Below are 19133 nucleotides of genomic sequence, written 5' to 3' on the forward strand. Positions count from 1 at the left end.
TGGAACCAGGTAGTTGGAAGGTTAAAAACAACTTTGAGCAGCAGCTGCATGCCATTCAGGATTTAACAGATGTGTCCTCAAGTGCAAATATTCCGCTTGAAAAAAATAGGATAATCCTAAATTACGTACACTTTAAAGCAAATATGTCACAAAACCCAGGGTCATTCCATCATCTAGACAGCTTTGATAGATGTGCTTCCTTGACTGACAGACAGCTGCTTTGCATAAAATAAAAATAAAAAAACTGATCAAATCAACTGTGCAATATCTGTGCTTCCAGCTGAATGAACAGATGGGATGGAAAATGATATTATATATATTTTAGTAATTCTTCAAGGAAAATCTATCATAACTAATATGAAGGTTTTCCATGTTGATTCACTGTACCTTACTGCCATGAACCGCTCCTCAGTTGTGGATGGCATGAAGAAATTGAGGATTTTAAGGTTGATTTTAGAAATGCATTTGTGACCTACAGTGCAAGTTAAATGTTGAAAACAACATTCATAAAGGGGTAGTTATCTTTCTGGGTTTTTAGTATTATTTAAATTGTTTTATGTTTCTATTGTCCCAGATTGTTTTTACAATGAAGAATATTTCAGATACTACGTAAGATTTTGATGGCCAATGGCTCAATACTACAAAGGGCTTTTGATGACCAGTGGCTGATGACCAGGCGTTCAGGGTTTCTGGTCCAAAGCAAGAAAATACACTTCAAGTAATTCCAAAGCACCTTATACAGCAGCATTATGTTTCCACAGGCTGTCCATAGAACAGATTAATTTAATAGCTTTTTCAATTATAGACATAAATAGTTTTCATTTCATGCCAGTACTCTTTTTTAAATTAAACTGAATTAAAATTTAAAGAATATTCAGGGTTATTTGGCATGCTTTGTAATATAAGGGGGGCGGGTGGGGGGGGGGGGGGGGGGGGGCAATGTTGAGCAGTAAGTTTTTTTTGTATTTGATCTTCTGACTGAAACAACATTACGTGTACATCCATACAAGTTTTATTTTATTAACTGGTGTGTCCTGCAACAGACTACTATGAACACTGAACAAGTGTGAATGTTGTCTAATGAAGAGAAGTAATCATAGCAGGACTGGAGACAAGAATAAGTTGTTATTGCTGTTTCTGACTTTATAGTTTTCGAAGTCAGCGAAGTTGTCCGTTATGGTTGAGTATACAAAGTGTACAAACTGGAACTAACTGTGGCAGGGGTGTAATATCTTGGACCACCCCACTATCTTTTCCTCAGCCGGTGCTGGCAAAGGAAGCCATTCTGTCGGTCACAGAATGGTTGAACCGGAAGCACAGTCTGTTTTGTTGACAGCAGAGGAGACCACGAAAAAACGAAAGGGAAGGAAAATAGCTAAGTAAATAAAAATAAAAACCAAATTAACGGGAACAACCATCTGTCTTTAACGTTAAGGTATGAGGGTGTCTAATAACCTGTGCACTTGAGCAGGGATGACAGATCGTGAAAACGATGAATCTCAAAAGAAATTAGTTAGCTGACTAGCATACAAGCTACCGAGCTAGCTTTACTCGCTAGCTAGCGCTACATGACTGGGTATGAATAACAAGCGAGCTGGCTAGTGCGTTAGCTTGCTTGCTGTATATCTGGCTATTGGTGTAAACCGATCTGGCTAATGTTAGCTACATAAAAATGTATAGTGGCTTGATAGCGATCACTGCTGTGCCTTTATTGTGAATTATTAGTTGTGTGTTTGATTGTGTCGACTTGTTACGTTAAATGATAATGACTGAGTCTTATTCTTCACTCATCAGTTGACAATTTTAGTAAGTTTGCTGGCTTGCTAGCAAGCTACCTACTTACCGACATACAGTATCAGAATCGTTTATCTAACCATCTACTATGTTAGTTAAGTGTTAGTTTGTTGGTTTTGGACAACTTGTTATTTCAACCGGTCAGTTTTCAAACTCGCTGACAAGAGACATAATATTTTGCTAACTGGTTAGCCAGTTGGCTAGTCAAGTATTCTAGCAATGAGCGAACTGGACGACGTTAGACTAGGTAGCTAACGATAGTTGTGTTGTTCTGTCATGATTGTACGTAGTTTACGCTCCATTGATTTTGACATTTTAATTTATACAATTGTTACAAAATAGTTAGTCTATAGGCGTCGTGGTGGTTTTTGTAGCTTATATTAACGACGATTTATTTGTTTAGATATTGATATCCCATTTAATCATTTCACTCTCCTATGTTTTCAGATAGAAATAATTAGTTCTATTTGGCTGTATCGCTTTCCATATTTGTTGCCAGCTACCGGTGTTTGTTTCTTGATTTGTCTTATTTTTCGTTCACAGTTGCCTGTCGTGTGGCCTGGGTTGGGTGTCTTTAGCGCTATCCCCATTTGGAAGAACATCCCGATGTCGGTGTGAAAACTTGCGTCCACCTCGAGGCCAGTTGCTTTGCCTGTTGTTGACCGCGTCTGCGGAGAGAAGCTGCCATGGCGGCGAAAGCTGGGGACAACCCGGAGTCCCTGATGGCACTGAGCACCGTATACTGTCTTCGGAACCTTAGGAGGACGATGTGCTGCCTCGGAGACAAGAACAGCCTACGGCTGAACCCAGATATATTTTTACCCAGCGAGATCTGCGATAAGCTTGTCAGCGCGTAAGTGATAACGAATATGTATACATTGTCGGTCATTGGACAGTCATAGATTTTTATTGTAAATTGTGCACATTTGGACAACAAATTGCAGAGTTCATCAGAGTTAGTTATTCCTTTGCTCCATGAGACGCAACGACCAATATTGTTAGGAAATATGTTAAAGCATTTAAACTTTAAAGTGTAGTTACGATCGTGCGGAAATGTATCTACGCCACAGTTATTTAAAAATGTTTTGTCCAATGTTGTTGTATTTTCAGTTACATGGAGCTGGTTCAAACAGACAGCAATTTCGAAATGCACGAGAGCTTCTTCTTGCTGTTCTCGGACCCCTACAGCACCCGGCTGACACGGGTGCAGCTGAGGGAAGACACTGTGCGAGATAGAGACCTAGAGGCTATTGCGAAACAGGTGGGGACCACAAGACATCAGTTGAATGCTGCTTACAGCACAATAGGCCATATGAGCCTAGATGGACCTGAATGGTCTGTTTTCATCATCCAAAAATACAATTTATTAAATTAAGAAGTGTGTATATATATATATATATATATTAACATGAAGAATAAATGCTATGGTGATTTTTTCTCTGGGTTTTGTTTTAAATGTGTCTGGTTTCCTATTGGTCTCACATCTCAGTGCCTTCCTTGAGGTGATCATATTTCGTAGTCTTTGTAGTCGCTAGTTATTACTGTTTATAGCCAGCCTTTGACTGAACAGTATCTAAATACTGTAACCTTGAAAGATCAGGATTGTCCACACAGTGCAAGAAAAAAGTTAATTTAATTCAAATAGACTAGGGAGAGCGCAACCTATGCAAGTTATAACAGCAAGGTGTTCCGTAAGGTAATCAAAGTACCTGTTATTGCAGGTGTGAATCCATAACTGCTCAATAGATTTGTGTATAAAACCTGCAGGTGTAAAGCCCACATGATGCATAATTTCCTGCCTGTGGTGAGGGAGCACAGATACATGCACATAATCACTGTCCACACACTTAAACAGAGAATGTGTTCTGAAGTCACACATCATTCTCATTCTGCCTTGCTGGTGGTATTAACAATGAAATACTTTTCGAAATTTCAGTGCATGTTTGTTGGTTTGTTCTTCTCATACGACAGGGATGTGGCAATGAGTGTGAAAAACATGGTGTATTTATAGAGTAGTTTAATTCTGTGGCAGACTATAAAACCAAAGTGTAGTGCATGAGTGTAACAGGTTTGTTTTGGTGAAGCTCTGTACATTCTTGCAGTATCTATAAATTTGTTCTCAATAGTTGCAGGAGCTTTGTGGTGAAGCTCTGACATGTTTGTATCTCATTTGTATCTTAAATAATGTTTTTTTTTCTTCGCGTTTTCTCTTATGCTGTTTTCCCCTCCCTGTTTCAGGACCTGATCGAGCTCCACCTCACCAACTGCAGCAGCCTGACGGCTCGCAGCCTGAAAGCTCTGTGTAACTTCAGGCAAACCCTGGTCTCCCTCAGCCTGTTCGGCTGCAGCAACATATTCTTCAAGAGGGGCGGGGCCCCGCTGGCGTGTGACGACGAGGACCGGCCCTGCCGGCATATGCTAGACACCGACTTCAGCTTCCAGGGCTTCAACCGGCTGCGCCTCCTCAACCTGGGCAACCTGACGGCAGAGGTTGACGTGGAGACCCTGCTGAAGCCCCTCCCCTCCCTCACCTCCCTGGACCTCTCCTACGTCCACCTGCCCAAAATGACTTTCTTGTCCCAGTGGAAAGACCGCCTGGCCTCTCTGGTGCTGTACAATGTGGACCTGTCAGAGGAACACATTCACACCATCGTTCAGATGGCCTGCCTCCGGTGATTACTTGGGGCTGCTGGGGGGAGGGATGGTGATGATTTGGGGTTTTGCCTCTTTTTTTTTTACCTGGCATGTGAGATTCAAAAGCCTTTTTAATGCTCGCTACCAGAGGGCACGTCTAAATCTGTGTGTCTACAGAGAACATTCTTTGTGCTTTTTTCCTTGCATCAGGCGTTGAGTATGAGTGTTTGTCTTTTGTAAGTGCGTTCTGGAAATGACCAGCATCGTTGCTCGTGCCAATATTCCGGCTTGTCTTTCAGACACCTGGACATCTCGCGCGAGAGCAGGCGTAACTCCAAATTCAAGATGACCCGGAAGATTCTGACAGCGATTGTGCAGAGCCTGGTCAACTTGGTCTCCTTGGACATATCGGGGCATGTCATGCTAGACAACTGCGCGGTCCCATATTTCGAGGAGGCCATGGGACGTCCCAGGTAAGGTTTTCTCATTTCTTTGCCAGCTCATACTAGCTTCCCTCAAAGATACAGGCCCTCTTTTCAGGGGCTATTGAAGCAAATTTTGACAAACACAAAACTTTATACCCTCTGGTCCAATCATTTTTTAATAAAAAAAATAATATTGGGCTTCAGTTTTGATGCGTAACTTGCTTAAAACAAATACTTTCTAGAATAAATCAGATTTCCTAAAAAGCATACATCTTCAGAACTGACTGTGTGTCTAAACAGAATGCCAGTCTGACCTTTAATGCAGTTATGACTCATGTCATAAACAGGCAAACATTTTTTCCTGCCGATGGGTTGGTTTAAACGAGTCTAACCACAATCAGACTTAATAGCTTTTATCACACCATAAGACTGTTCAGATTGCCCCACAAACATTTTCTGATTCCTGCTTTACAGGTTTTATAATATCAAAGTGTTCGTTCATGAAGGTTTGAAAATTTTTGAATGAACACTGTAATTAGAAAATAAAAAAAAGGTTATTTGAACACAACGAGAAAGGTAACATTTAAAAAATATTTTAGCATTTGAAGACCCTGAAGTGCTGTGTTGCGCATGTTTTCATTGTTGTCTTTAAAGTGGTTTTGTGATCTCAAGCAGCTCACCGTGTGAATGTGAGAGAGGTGTGATTCGCAGGGGGGTGCTAAATTATGGTCTGGCTTGCTTCATTTTTCAGCACGGAGCCATCCAAGAGCAGCATATACCCTTTCCAGGAGCTGAAGAGGCCGCTGCAGTTCCTGGGGCTGTATGACACCACGCTCTGTAACCTGACGCACATTCCAGCATATAAGGTAATCGCGTCCTGCCCCTAAAAACAAGAACACCAGTGTGAGACAGTGGGTTTATTGGTGTTGTATTGCACATTGTCAGAATTTATGATGAATTGGGATACCAGGTGGCACCCTCAGTTTGAAGAACTTATTCTGAATCAGTACATTGGTCCATTCATACTGTTCCAGTGTCCCCCCAGAGTAAAATTATTTAGGCCATAGTTTCACCCATGCAGGGAAGCTATTGGGATGGCCCTCTTTGTCAATAGTGACTCCTCTGGTGGGTGAGCCACCTACCATCTGTCAGTGCCAGTTACACAGTCCTCCACCACGGTGACTGCCCTGCTGAGCTGGTGAACTGCAGATTGAAGATAGGCAGCAGCTCGGATTGAGCGGTATACAGGGAATACAGAATACCACGTGCAGTGCTATGACACTGATAATGTGGTATTATTTTTCAGTGCTGTCACACTGCCAGGCTCCAGTTTTTAGAGAATATTGATTGAAACACAGCTGCAGGTGTTATGTGATTAAACATTGGCCCAGAAAGCGCTAGTGGTGAGGAACCCAGACCAGTAACGTCTTTCTTATGTAATCCCACTGCCTTGCTCCATGTTCCTTAGACAGCATCTTAGCACACAGCTATGCATACTTCTGTTTTAAATTGTGACACCTGTTGCCTAGTGGACAATGCTGCAACAAGATAAATAGTGTTTAAGAAAGGTGAAGCTTCACCTATATCAAATTTCTGGTATCATTTGAAGTAATGCAGTGTACGTACAAAAAAAAAAACGATCGTAACCTAAAGGTGGCTTAAAGTAGCCATTGTCCAATTATGTTCTGTGTCAAATTAATTAATAATAACAAAGTGATTATTGAAATAATGTGCAGCTAATACACAGGAGCATAGCTGACGTAGGCTAACTATGTAGCCCAAACGGTATGTGAATTATAAGCATGCAGGGTAGCATGCTTTCACACAGCACAGCCACTGATCTTTGTAATTTATTTATGTTTGTAAATAATTTAAACAGTATATTGTCTACCAAGGTATTTTTCAAGGATGGTGTGACAATTTTGACGCCACCCAACCCTAGTGGCAGCTGGATGAATGTGTTTCCGAGGATCCCTGTGCCCCCTCCCAGATCGATGGAGGATGTTTCAGTGAGGGGAAGAGAGAAAAGAATACGAGAAATTTCACGTTTTTTAAAATTGTGACTGCCATTTTGGCCTTGACACTTTGAAATCTCTTGTCCCTTTAAATATTTTTATTTAATTGTTTTTTCTTTTCTTTTCTTTTTTGCTCAGGTCACTGGAGCCAAGAATGAGGATCAGATCCTGAACGCCATTGAGGCCTACACAGAGTTTCGCCCGGAGGTGGCGCACCGAGCGATTAACCACCTGTTTGACATCGCCAGGATACAGCACTGCAACCAGCTGCTCCGGGCCCTACAGGTACAGCAGGAGCTTGCCTGTCCTGGGGGGATGTGGGGGGGGGGCATGCATCCCATCCAAAATGGCCGCCAGTTTATCGCTTTGTAGATTTTGACATGCTGCTTTATTATACTGCTGCGACTAATTCAAACCAGATTGTAACTGCAACGTTCCGTCCAGTGGTAGGACTTACAGCTTCCATTGGCAAGCAGAATTATTTGAGCTGTACCACAGTAGATGTTCTAGGTTCTAACCTGGGGTAACGTTTCGGTGTCCTCCCAGCTGGTGATCTCAGCCCTGAAGCTCCACAAGTACGACAAGAGCATCCAGGTGACGGGGAGCGCGGCGCTCTTCTACCTGACCAACACCGAGTACCGCACCGACCAGAGCGCCCGGCTGCGCAGGGAGGTCATCCAGGTGGTCCTGAACGGCATGGAGCAGTACCAGGAGGTCACGGTGAGCGGAGGGGGTCACACGGTCGCGCTCCTCCCTGCGTTCTGTCCCGGGGGTTCTCCATCCTCGCCCCCCCCACGCTTCGGCGTTTGAGATTTTCCCTTTTCGAGTGCTATGTTCAATGAGCCATCTTTGTTTCTTGGTTCTGGAGGTGGAAGTGTATTTATGCAGATATGTTTTTATAGATTTGCATTATGTCAGCTTTTGAAAGTCAGTGTGGAATCTGATTTATGGACCTGAGTTCCATAATGTTTGGGACAAATATTTTTTTAAATATGTATTTTTAAAATTATAATTATGTCTTTGTCGCAAATATTATGGAGCCCAGTGTATGTATGTGATATTTATTTATTTCGGCTTGAATGCGACTTGTGTATGCATCTGGGTCGAATTTTGCACAGGAACTAAATAACTTTGGCTTAATTTAAGATTTCATTTTATCTACAAAATCTAGTAAAAGAGCCAGAGGTTACTCTGAATAGTAATAAACTGAATAGTCAGTTGCAGAAAAACTTTATATTTAGTCTGATATTTATCTGCACAGATTTGAGTTATTGCCGTAGCGAGCCTTTCAGCCTGGCCCTGTGCTCTCTCCAGGTCCAGAGGAACTGCTGCCTGACCCTGTGCAACTTCAGCATCCCGGAGGAGCTGGAGTTCCAGTACCACCGTGTCAACCAGCTGCTGCTGAAGATCCTGGAGCCGGCCCGGCAGGACGAGTCCATCCAGCGCATCGCCGTGCACCTCTGCAACGCCCTGGTCTGCCAGGTGGACAACGACCACAAGGAGGCCGTGGGAAAGATGGGCTTCGTCACGGTACGCAGGGGAATCCGGGAGGCCCGTGCAGTCTTGGGGGAAATTTCCAGTGGAAGTGTACGCTGATATGAAGGAGAAGTGTGCTGCTTATGACTGAAGCTTCATAGTGCTGTTTGTTAATTACCTCTCATTCCTCCTCTTGTCTGCAGACAATGTTGAACTTAATACAGAAAAAGCTACATGACAAGATGGTAAGTTATAACCCATTAAGACTAAAATGCACGTGCACTGCACTTTCTCAAACACACATGCACACACACACACACACACACACACACACACACACACACACACAGTTGTGTATTCAGCAGTTGCCTCTTGGCTCCAGTGTGACCAGGTAATGGAGTTCTCCTGGAGCGCTCTGTGGAACATCACGGACGAGACGCCCGATAACTGTGAGATGTTCCTCAACTGCAGGGGAATGACTCTTTTCCTGGAGTGCCTAGAGGTGAGACCCCAGCTCACACAGAGAGCTTTTTCTCTCTTTGTCCCTCCACATTATGTGTGTGACATCTGTGATCTATGGTACTGAGTATGGAACTAACGGTCGTTAGGCTGGTTGCCCTGCCACCTTTACGCATCCAGGTCATGTGACCAGTGTTTTCTTACTTCTCTCCAGGAGTTTCCTGATAAGCAGGAGCTGCACCGCAACATGCTGGGGCTTCTGGGTAATGTGGCAGAGGTGCGGGCCCTGAGGCCACAGTTGCTGACCCCGCAGTTCATCACTGTTTTCAGGTGAGAGGGAGGGGCACGCGGGCTTACTCCTTCCACACCATGCCTTTGTACATCAGTTTCTGTCTGTCTGTGGAAGACCATCGACTCTTATTTTGGCAGCTGTGTTTTTGCACACCTCTTTTCACTTTTCTGTTTTGCATTCACTTTGTTATTTTTTTATTTACTCGTGTTCAGCAAGCAAGCTAGAGCGCAACATCTCATTTTCGACTTTTCATCTTTCTCTTTGAATCCCACAATGCTGCCAAATAGTATGATCAATAAACAACACGATTGCCTCAAAGAAGTAATTATATTGTTGTGGTTCAAGTTTGGGACATCGGCCTTTGTAGACCTGGGAATATCTTTTGTTTGTAGTGTGCAGTGTATTCTTCCTGCGTTTTTGGCACTTTTTCTGTGTAAGCACCGCTGAAATTTTTTTTTGAAATAAAGTTTGTGAGGCAGAGAATGAAGAGGGCAGGTGAGAAGACGGTACAGTCATCATCTGATCATAACTTTCCGTTAAAAAGTAGGAAATAATTCACAGTACCACTGCCTCATTTTGAGCCAGGAAAAACCCTGAGTAACCACACTATACTGCAAAACATTTTAAATTGTAATATGCATATCTGCAGACAGAAACAGACTTTTCAGCCCATCCTGGCTAGTGTTTTGTCTATATTTAAGTAATATTTTAATCGTGGAGGGATTGAAATAATCCTCTCGATTGGCCAGGATCAAAGCAGCATCTTTCTCCACGTCCCCATGCAGTGACCTCCTGGACAGCAAGGCGGATGGTATCGAGGTGTCATACAACGCCTGCGGTGTGCTCTCCCACATTATTTTTGATGGGCCGGACGCCTGGGCCATGGACGAGCCCAAAAGGGATGCTGTGATGGACAGGATGTGGAAAGCCATCCAGAGCTGGGACGTCAACTCTCACAGGAATATTAACTACAGGTGGGACACAGTCGATGTCATATGTAATATTTGAAAATGTAAGTTAGATTCAATTGGTGTTACTTCTAAGATGATGCATTATTTCAGTTGTGTTGCTCTTATTTTTGTACCTGTACTGTGTTGAAAGTTGCTCACTACAGATATGAGCATCAGCTAAAAAATTAAATAGGAGGTGGCAGACAGTCGGTAGAAAGTCAAATACTGTAAGAAGATTAGCAATTCTGCCAATTGTTCCTCCACAGGTCTTTTGAGCCAATACTGCGCCTGCTGCCTCAAGGCATTGCCCCTGTTAGCCAGCACTGGGCCACATGGGCGCTGTTCAACCTGGTGTCTGTCTACCGTAAGTATCTTGTATGCCAGATGCTGGCACCAGAAGTGCTGGCATGGCTTGCCTTCAGTGGTCTCAGTCTCTGAATCAGCATTAGATGTATGGATGCAACATTTTTAATATATCTGTATTTACTCTCTCTCTGTCTGTCTGTCTCTCTCTCTCTCTCTTTCACACACACGCACACACATCAGCGGGTAAATACTGCCCCCTGCTGATCAAAGAAGGAGGAATCGCCCTCCTGCAGAAGGTGCTAGAGCTTGATACATCAGAGGAGGAGACCAAGGAAATGGCACGGTAGGTAGAGAATCTTTCCCCCTCAGCAACACGTCTTGTCCTCATGCCTACAACACCACAAATATTTAACCCAGTAATCATCACATTTTTTTTTTACCTGTCTCTAATGCTAAATTTCACTTTGGGGTTTCCAGGAAGGTGATGGAACACTGTGGGAACTTCAAAGAGGATCCCATGGACACTTCAAGGTAAATGGCAACAAGGAGGACAACACTGGGAGCTACAGAACCAGAAGAGGAAAAGAATGTTTTTTGTCTCTCACCAGGAATTGTCTGCAGTTGATTTACTGTAACATGTGTGAGGAAAGGAACCATTCAGAGCACGGCTCAGTTTCTAGAAGGAACCTTGCTGTGGGACATCAGTAGGAGAAGCTGCATAGGAGGTGTTATTTTTTGTGTTGCACACAGGACATACTACTTGTACAAGTTATATGGTTGTGTTTTGTTTTTCTGGTTTGCTCCACTTTGTGTGTGTGTTTTATGGAACAAAACATTTGGGAGGTGTTCTCTACTTAATAAGATAAGAAAACAAGGAGTGCTTCCAGTGGTCCCCCTTGGTGTGGGTCTGGTCTTAGGTGGAAGGCTTTTTCCTATCAGCTTAGTTTCTGCATAGCACCCATTGTCAGAAAACTCAGTAATTTCTGAATGTTACTGTCCGTTTCCCCTAAGGGATTTTTTTGGAATTCTGCCACAAAGACGTCACAAACCCTTGAGATCAGGGTGTGGACTGTTCGTGTGAGGAGTTGTTTGTGTGAACGGTTGTTATTACAGAGCAGCACAGTAATGTCTCTCTCATTTAGCTAAGGTTGTACCTCTTTCCTCTCTCATTGCGTGGGGTGGACACTGAGCAACAGGTTTAAAAAAGAAGAAAAAAAAACATTGTCTTCCCCCACACTGGTGACTGTCAACAACAAGGAAGACATTAGTTTGAATTGTACATACTTGGGAGTAAATTTCTCCTTTTTGTTTGTATGTTTGTTTTTAACATGATTATAAACACTCCTATGATTTCTTGCAATAGATCTTTTTCTGGATCAAAGAAAATGTCTACAAAGCTATAAAACCACACTCTGAAATGGATAATTAAGGAGAGAACTACAGTGTATTAAACATATTTGCTGTACTGTGCATTTCAAGTGTTGGCTCATTGCACTTTTTTCTTTACTGATGTTTTCTAAATAATAGTTTATTTATATTTTTAAAAACTCATGAAACACATCACAAATCCATTTCAGCTGTAAAAACAATGCTTAGAGCCAATTTTAAAACTCAATATTATGTGTTATTTCTGTTGTCAGAACCTTGTATTTCCTTTCTTTAAACAATGAAGTATACATTTTTATCATTGTATATCACAACTGCCTTGTTGAGTTATGGAAATAAGATGTCCTGAATAAAGAATCAAGTTACTCTGATGAGGTACAAGTCTTGCATCAGGATTTAGTTGCCATTATCACAACTGACATCTCATCAAGGTTAAGATAGGTTTTTAGAGAATGTAATGGTAATGATAGTACAAATGATCTTTGAAATTTACATTTTCACAACCACTGAAAGTTGATAATATGTTTCTGAGTTAATGGGTTTGAACTTGTTTATGTGTGGACAAATTTTCTCTGTGGTTATCTTGAGGAAAAAACATGTTTTATCTATATTCCCATTAATAGCATACTTTGAATAACATTGTTTAAAAAAAAAAAATTAAAAAAAAAACTTCTATTTGGAGGCGTGACAAGAATGTTAGAGGTAAATTCACCTAGGGATTTTTTTTGGCATCACACTGGCCCAGGCAACAGTCATTTAGTGAATATTGTTTGATTCATTTCCTCTGCTTCTATAAAAATTTGCAGATACGTATTTCTATTGGCCAGGATGCCAGACAAAATAGTAGAATTAGTGTCAGGAAATGTTTCAGCCCTAAAAATGCTGAATTTTTTTTTTTTTTTTTTACTTGTTTACACATATCTGAACGGTGAAGTCGTATGTGTAGTTTCACAGTTGAGAGGGACTTTTTGGGAGTTTCACAGTTGTCCACAGAACCACACAGTTTAGTTATTGTTAATATTACATGATCTGTGCATATTATAAATCTTGACTAAAATCGAAATAAATAAAAGCTTACAGGGTTATGCCTTCGTTTGTACTTTTTGTTCATGTCATTTCATATACACCAAGAGTCATAAACCTGGTAAGTCGCAGCAACCCTTGTGCATTCCATAGGCTTGTTTTTTATAACTAGATGGCCAGAAATGTCAGTCTGGAATTCTGGTGCAGAATGACAAGTTCATTGACGCATGTTATGAATCATGAGTTAATAACTGAAAATTTTATTTGCATTATTTGAGAATTTGTTTCTCTTATTCAAACTAGCAAGATGTATGTTACACAGTTGTTAGTTCCACTTTTAATTAAATGACAGGCAACTATAGAAAACAAGTTCAATGTAGAAAATAACCCAGATTTTAAGGATAGGAAAGTTAGTATAGCCTTTTGTGGCTAGAAAACTTTGGTAGTCAAATATGCATATTAAGATCAAAAATACATCAACATATATTTACTGTAAATTTCACCTGTCATCAAATTTTGACCAGAATATTTTGCAGATCTACAGCTACATACTGTATACATGTTCTACAGTAAGGATTTGTTCGTTATACCGTACTGTTGTAAAATCTATAGAAATCATTCACAGTGTGCCTTTTATTTATCTCTTAATAAAAAGCAGTCTTTGAGATATGTTGTTCCATTTTTTAATACTTTGTAAATGTAGTTAAGCACTTTAGTGGACTATAAAATATATTTTAAATTTGTTCTCCTTAAGTAATTTTTTGCATGTTTTTCTCTAGTGAAAACTGTTTTGACAAAATACATTCTTGTGTATTTAATACATGAGCACAAAGGAGTAAAATTCTAAGAGCAAAAATAACTCTTGTGTCAAGCTGTAGTCAGTTAGCTATTGGATCCCACTGCATCTGAACAAAGCCCCTCTTCCCTTTCTGCTTCATGCAAGGCTTGCTCAGCATTTCAATGTGTTAAACATTATTTACTATGTAGCTCTCCAAATTTATATACATCTTTATCAGCCATCAAGTTGCACGTTTTCTAAATGCTTTTCAGCTTGCTAGTCCGGTAGTTATTGCTAGTTATCTTAATCAATACGCTGTTAATAATAAGCTTTAATAATAAGCTTTATTTATATAGCACCTTTCATACATAAAATGTAGTTCAAAGTGCACCATTGCCAACAAGCAAACTAAATCAGTTTTCAAATGTATAGGTAACTACTTCATAATAACCTAAACTAGAATTTTTAATAAATTGAGTTTTGTTTAGTTTACTTGTTCTCCAAATAAGTTCTTTTAGTTTGTTTTATTGCTTGTTTTATTTGTATTTTTAAAATATGGATTTCTATTTAGAGAGGGAATCTGCGCATCCAGGCTACACTAATTTATTCCTTTCGTTTTTTATTCAAACTAATTCTTTGATTTTTTTAAAAGCCCTACATGTAGGATTTAATCAAAAATCTGGCAACCCAAAGCCTGGCAAACCAAAGCAACGTCATATGAACCTTTTCAGCCAATGTTAAGCTACTTTCGTTTCCCACGGAATTGTGGGAGGTTTATGTAAAGGCAAGATGGCAGCGGCCAGTGCAAGATTACTGGGCCAGGTTGGGCGACATGCTCTCCTGACACAGGGTTGTAACACGGGGTACTTTGCCCTCGCACCTCGAATTTCTCGGCAGGGGGGCGTAAGGGCTTACGGAACTGGTGGCACGGGGTTCAGATCTAAATTGTTTAATGGTGCCCTAATAAGAGGCGGGGGCCGAACCCTGGGATGTGCTTTCTTGCTGGGAGGTGGTATCGGCTTGTACCAGACGATCAAGTTCACCTTTCAGCGTCATTTCGCAGAGCAAAAGGCAGACGTAAGCCTAGCAACCTCGACTTTTGGACGAGTAGAACTTTCCGCTGTGGTGTCATGTTTGTGTTGTTTGAAATAATTGCATTCGTTTGTATGTTCTTGTGAATGGTTCATAAGCTAGCTCGCCTTACACGAAGCTACACTATTTACACCTTGGTAGCTACATTTTAAAGCTAAGCGTATTATTAAAGAAGATGTACTAGCAGGCACATGGTACCCTCATTTCCTACCTGCCTATGTTGTTGTGTATTGTGATTCCTCCAGGCAACCGAAACAACACCTAAGTTGACCCTGTATCAATACAAGACCTGTCCATTCTGCAGTAAGGTGCGAGCCTTTCTGGACTACTCTGGACTCCCCTACCAGATTGTGGAGGTCAACCCTGTCATGCGTCAGGAGATCAAGTGGTCAAAGTACAGGAAGGTGCCCATCCTGATGGTAGATGATACTGAGGTAAGAGACAAAAAGAGACATGTATGAACTGTAAGTTAACTAAGATGTTTGATTAAAGAAATGTGTAAAAAGGGACTTAATGTAATTAATTTTGTGTGACCAAAGAAAATGTGATTCTTCTCTTTTTCACTGTGCATGTGAATTTGTTTTCTCCCCTGTTGTATGACTCAACTGAACAGCAACTGAACGATTCATCTGTAATAATCAGTACTCTGAAGACATTCTTGGTCAGCAAGTAAGTATAGCTAACTGGAAGGGAGATTTGGTATGTGTTTAACAATTACAACTGTGCCTGGTGTTTGCTTGCATATGCAATGCACTAATATTATAACAAGCTTTAGACATTTTAGTCCCAATGTTTTGTACTCTGTCTATGCAGGGAAAAGACAATTCCTCAGGTCATTATCTGCTACCCAGAAATGAAGTCCAAAAATGATAGTGGGAAAGAGGTGATAGAGTACAACAACAAGTACTGGCTCATGCTGAGTGAAATTGAAACAGACCAGCTCTACCCTGAAAAGGAGTCAAGAAAGTATGTTGATGTCATGTTTTTTTTTTCTTCATTTCTACTTATAACACTAATTTTAATTATTCAAATGTCTTTTGAACTGACAGACCATGACAGTAGAGTTATAGCCAGTAATGCTGGTGACAAATATAATATAAAAGACACTGAAGAAGAGGCATGTTCTGTTCAAGACAGGTTGTCTTGTTCGTGCAGAATGAATTACCTTGAGAAGTAATTGGATTGTTGTTACAGTGTTTGGCATACATGAACCCTGTTTATTTCAGCATTGCTCCTGTGTCACTTCCTGTCTTCTAGAGAGGAAATGAAGTGGCGCCAATGGGCAGATGATTGGTTGGTGCACCTCATTTCCCCAAATGTGTATAGGACCCCCAGTGAGTCTCTGGCCTCCTTTGACTACATAGTACGGGAAGGCAAGTTTGGTACTTTTGAGGGCTTCTTTGCCAAATATGTGGGGGCGCTTGCCATGTTCCTCATCTCGAAGAGACTGAAAAGCAGGTGGGTACTGTAAAAAGTTTGCTATTAATGTTTGCCTGATAAGGAACTTAAGAGAACTGTTTTTTTGCTTATGTCTGGAAGAAGTTAATGTTCCAGGGTGTCCTTGTAACAGTTCTGGCAATAATAATTAAAGCTGATAAAAGAAAGGTTTTTAAGTCATCTTGAAAATGATTCATAACTGATCAAACCCTTTTAAGGTTTACAAGGTTTGAAAAACAGTCTTGGTACTTATGAAAACTAAATTAATTAATAATATAAGAATGAGAAAATAAAGAAACAGCAACATGTCTAGACTCCAACAGTGCTGAAAAAGACAAAGGTTTTTTAATAAACAGTAAAGGGAACATCAAAAATAAGTAGTACATACAAATAGGTTTGTTTTCACTATTAGTTTATATTGCAAGAGAAATGCATTAAAGTAGTCCATTCAACATGACTATTACAGCCCAAAACACCAGTCACAAATGTATATTTAATATGCATGTTAGAGGGGGGAAAATAAATAATTGGTTTATGGACTGTGAAAATGGTAATAACTGTAACAACCTGGTTTGAAACGCATAAACATCCATTTTGAATCAGAGCAGAATCTGAACATTTTTTAGCACGTGTAGTGTCTTTTTCCAATTGAATACACTTAAGCATTTAAAACGTAAAATATATGAAACCATTGTTTATTGAAATTCTTTAAGATACACTGGTCTGCTCAATTTAAATTTGTAAAGGAGTTTGAGAGGTTTAGAATTCCATTTAAAACAAACAAAATCTCAAACAGGCAGATTTCCAAATTTTGAAAAAGGGTTTGTTGAATGGCTGGTGGCATAGTTACGGATTGGGCATAAGCCCCATCATCGGGCTTGGCAGCTAAGAGGCACATGAAGACTGGTATGTCTGTCTAGTGGATGCATGGTGTGGCTAGGAGTGTGTCCTCTGACCCTTAGTTTCCTTGTGTCCTATCTATGGATGATTCCCATGGCTGCTCTTTGCAACAGGAAGTTTACCCATAGTGCTCCCCTGTTTTCAGGCACAACCTGCAAGATGACGTGCGACAGGACCTGTACGAGGCTGTGAATGACTGGGTGTCTGCCATTGGCAAGTCAAGGAAGTTTATGGGTGGGGAGCGGCCTAACCTGGCAGACCTGGTATGGGAATGGCAATATATCAGTCATGTTGAATGAGCTTGTGTGGATCAAATACATATTGACTTTTTAAAGATTTACCCTGCCAAATGAAACCCTCCATCTTTGAAGCTGTGGCTGATTTTCTGGCCACAGAAAATGCTGTCACAGTTGGGGTTTGATTCCAGAGTATGTGGCACTTGACTGCACTGAGTGAGTGAATTTTGTGGCATCTGGAGGCTCTACCCAATAGCCCCACAAACCTTTTTTAACATGTCTGCCTCCTATTTCACTCCACACTGTTTCTGTCATTGCTTTATCCCATCTGAAGGCAGTATTTGGGGTCCTCAGAGTGATGGAGGGACTGCAGTCCTTTGATGACATGATGGAGAACACCAAGGTGAAATACTGGTATCGGCGGATGGAGAGAGCTGTCCAGCACCATGAGGGACAAAACTAACATTGACATCGCTGGGTTCAGAACACAGCAGAGCCAATCTAATGGAATTCCTGACCCGCTCTGAAACAACTAAGTCGGTGTTCGCTGAACCTGCAACAGCCGCAGGGACATGCAGTTTAGGGACAAATATGCTAAAGGAGGAAATTTTATTTTTTGTTTTCCACTGGTGGTCAATTCAGACACTGGCAGTTGTGATCTTCCACTTGGCGGGGCTGCTCCTCTGGTTTGTTGAGGCTTAGGCAGAGCTTACTGCCCTGTCAGTAATATAATTTGAAAATGTGTCTCCATAGAATACCTTTGAATTGATCTTTTGCAAAAAATATTTGGGTTGTAACTATGCATTATTTGTATTGTTCCTGGATCCCAGCTTTAGGGCTTTCGAGCAACTTCCGAAGCTTGCATTTTCAGAATAATATACAAATTTGTGACATCTGCAAAGGCCAACTGGACAGCAATGGATTTTGTTTGGCCTTGTGGTAAGAAGCTTGTATCTATGGAAATTGACTTGATGCACTATTTCCTGAATATTTATTGATAATTTCCATCACAAGACTAAGTCCTTGCCCTCTTCGGTGGGGTTACTGTAAAACCAGTTTTTCTCATTTGAATGAGTTCTTTCATAAGTATTAGACATGAAAGATTTCATTCAGTAGTTTAATTGTTAACATGTTAATTCTTTGATATCCAAGGATCCATCCCATTGATGTTATCTGCTGCCTGTGACCACATAACTCTTTGGCCATTTTTCCTGTAATTACCGTCAAACGGTTATTGGCCTCAAGTTGGGGGAATGCTTTTTCTGCCATTGCGCAAACAAGTAAAATAAATCACTTGTAACTCATGATATACACATATGTCAAGAGAATATACTACTGTACTACAACCATGAACATGAGAGCAACATGTTTTCGCGTCCACATTACATACAGGATACAGAAGAGACGTGATGTGAACAGTGTGAAATTGCCCCCCTTTATCACTCAGAGTGATACTATGGTGATGCTGAAATTAAGTGATCAGGGTCTGTGAAAGTTCCACAAGATATGTGATAACAGGATGTTTCTGTTGGTCCTTGTTCATCAAGATAGCTTTTGCCTTTGTGCAAATGGTGTTGCATACTAGTGCAAACAGTTTGAAATAATTTAAGGTTAAGGTCTCATACTGATATGAAGAGATACTGTACTCAATGAAATAAAAGATGGAAAAATCTGTCGCTGCTTATGATTATTTTATCTTTTTTTTCTTTTTTTTTTAGCTTTCCACTTCCTGCAGGATTCCTGGCCTGCATGTGTAGCATCATTATCAAAAGTTTACAGAATGTGTGTTCATGACACATGCACGTTCTGAATGCGATAATAATGAAGTAGTTAGTGCGGATCCATTTGCAAACTTCGATGTTATTACACATGAGAAGGGTGAACACAGATCACTCAACAACAAACAAACAAAACAACAACAAAAAACAGC

The 19133-nt window shown here is 40.8% G+C and overlaps 2 protein-coding genes across 3 annotated transcripts; both read left to right on the forward strand.

The window, feature by feature from the left end:
• Window positions 1-1277: 1277 nt before the first annotated feature.
• zer1 (zyg-11 related, cell cycle regulator) lies at window positions 1278-12822 on the forward strand. Of its 2 annotated transcripts, none has more exons than XM_064354246.1 (16): window positions 1278-1435; window positions 2338-2647; window positions 2905-3055; window positions 4033-4466; window positions 4728-4901; window positions 5605-5719; window positions 7007-7153; window positions 7415-7588; window positions 8183-8398; window positions 8548-8589; window positions 8727-8846; window positions 9018-9133; window positions 9881-10069; window positions 10312-10409; window positions 10592-10694; window positions 10829-12822. In XM_064354246.1, the coding sequence occupies exons 2-16, from the start codon at window positions 2481-2483 to the stop codon at window positions 10884-10886; spliced, it is 2304 nt and encodes a 767-aa protein (XP_064210316.1). In that variant the 5' UTR covers window positions 1278-1435; window positions 2338-2480; the 3' UTR covers window positions 10887-12822. The 2 variants fall into 2 exon arrangements, with proteins under 2 accessions (XP_064210316.1, XP_064210317.1); XM_064354247.1 differs by lacking the exon at window positions 1278-1435 and adding an exon at window positions 1654-1806.
• Window positions 12823-14296: 1474 nt separating this feature from the next.
• Window positions 14297-18875, forward strand: ptgesl (prostaglandin E synthase 2-like). Its single transcript, XM_064354250.1, has 7 exons — window positions 14297-14615; window positions 14876-15064; window positions 15244-15299; window positions 15444-15596; window positions 15888-16088; window positions 17113-17230; window positions 17538-18875. Exons 1-7 carry the CDS (start codon window positions 14328-14330, stop codon window positions 17664-17666), a joined length of 1134 nt encoding a protein of 377 aa, XP_064210320.1. The 5' UTR covers window positions 14297-14327; the 3' UTR covers window positions 17667-18875.
• The last annotated feature ends 258 nt before the right edge of the window (window positions 18876-19133 follow it).

The sequence above is a fragment of the Anguilla rostrata genome, chromosome 10 (genome assembly GCF_018555375.3).
Source record: "Anguilla rostrata isolate EN2019 chromosome 10, ASM1855537v3, whole genome shotgun sequence".
Classification (NCBI taxonomy): Eukaryota; Metazoa; Chordata; class Actinopteri; order Anguilliformes; family Anguillidae; genus Anguilla; species Anguilla rostrata.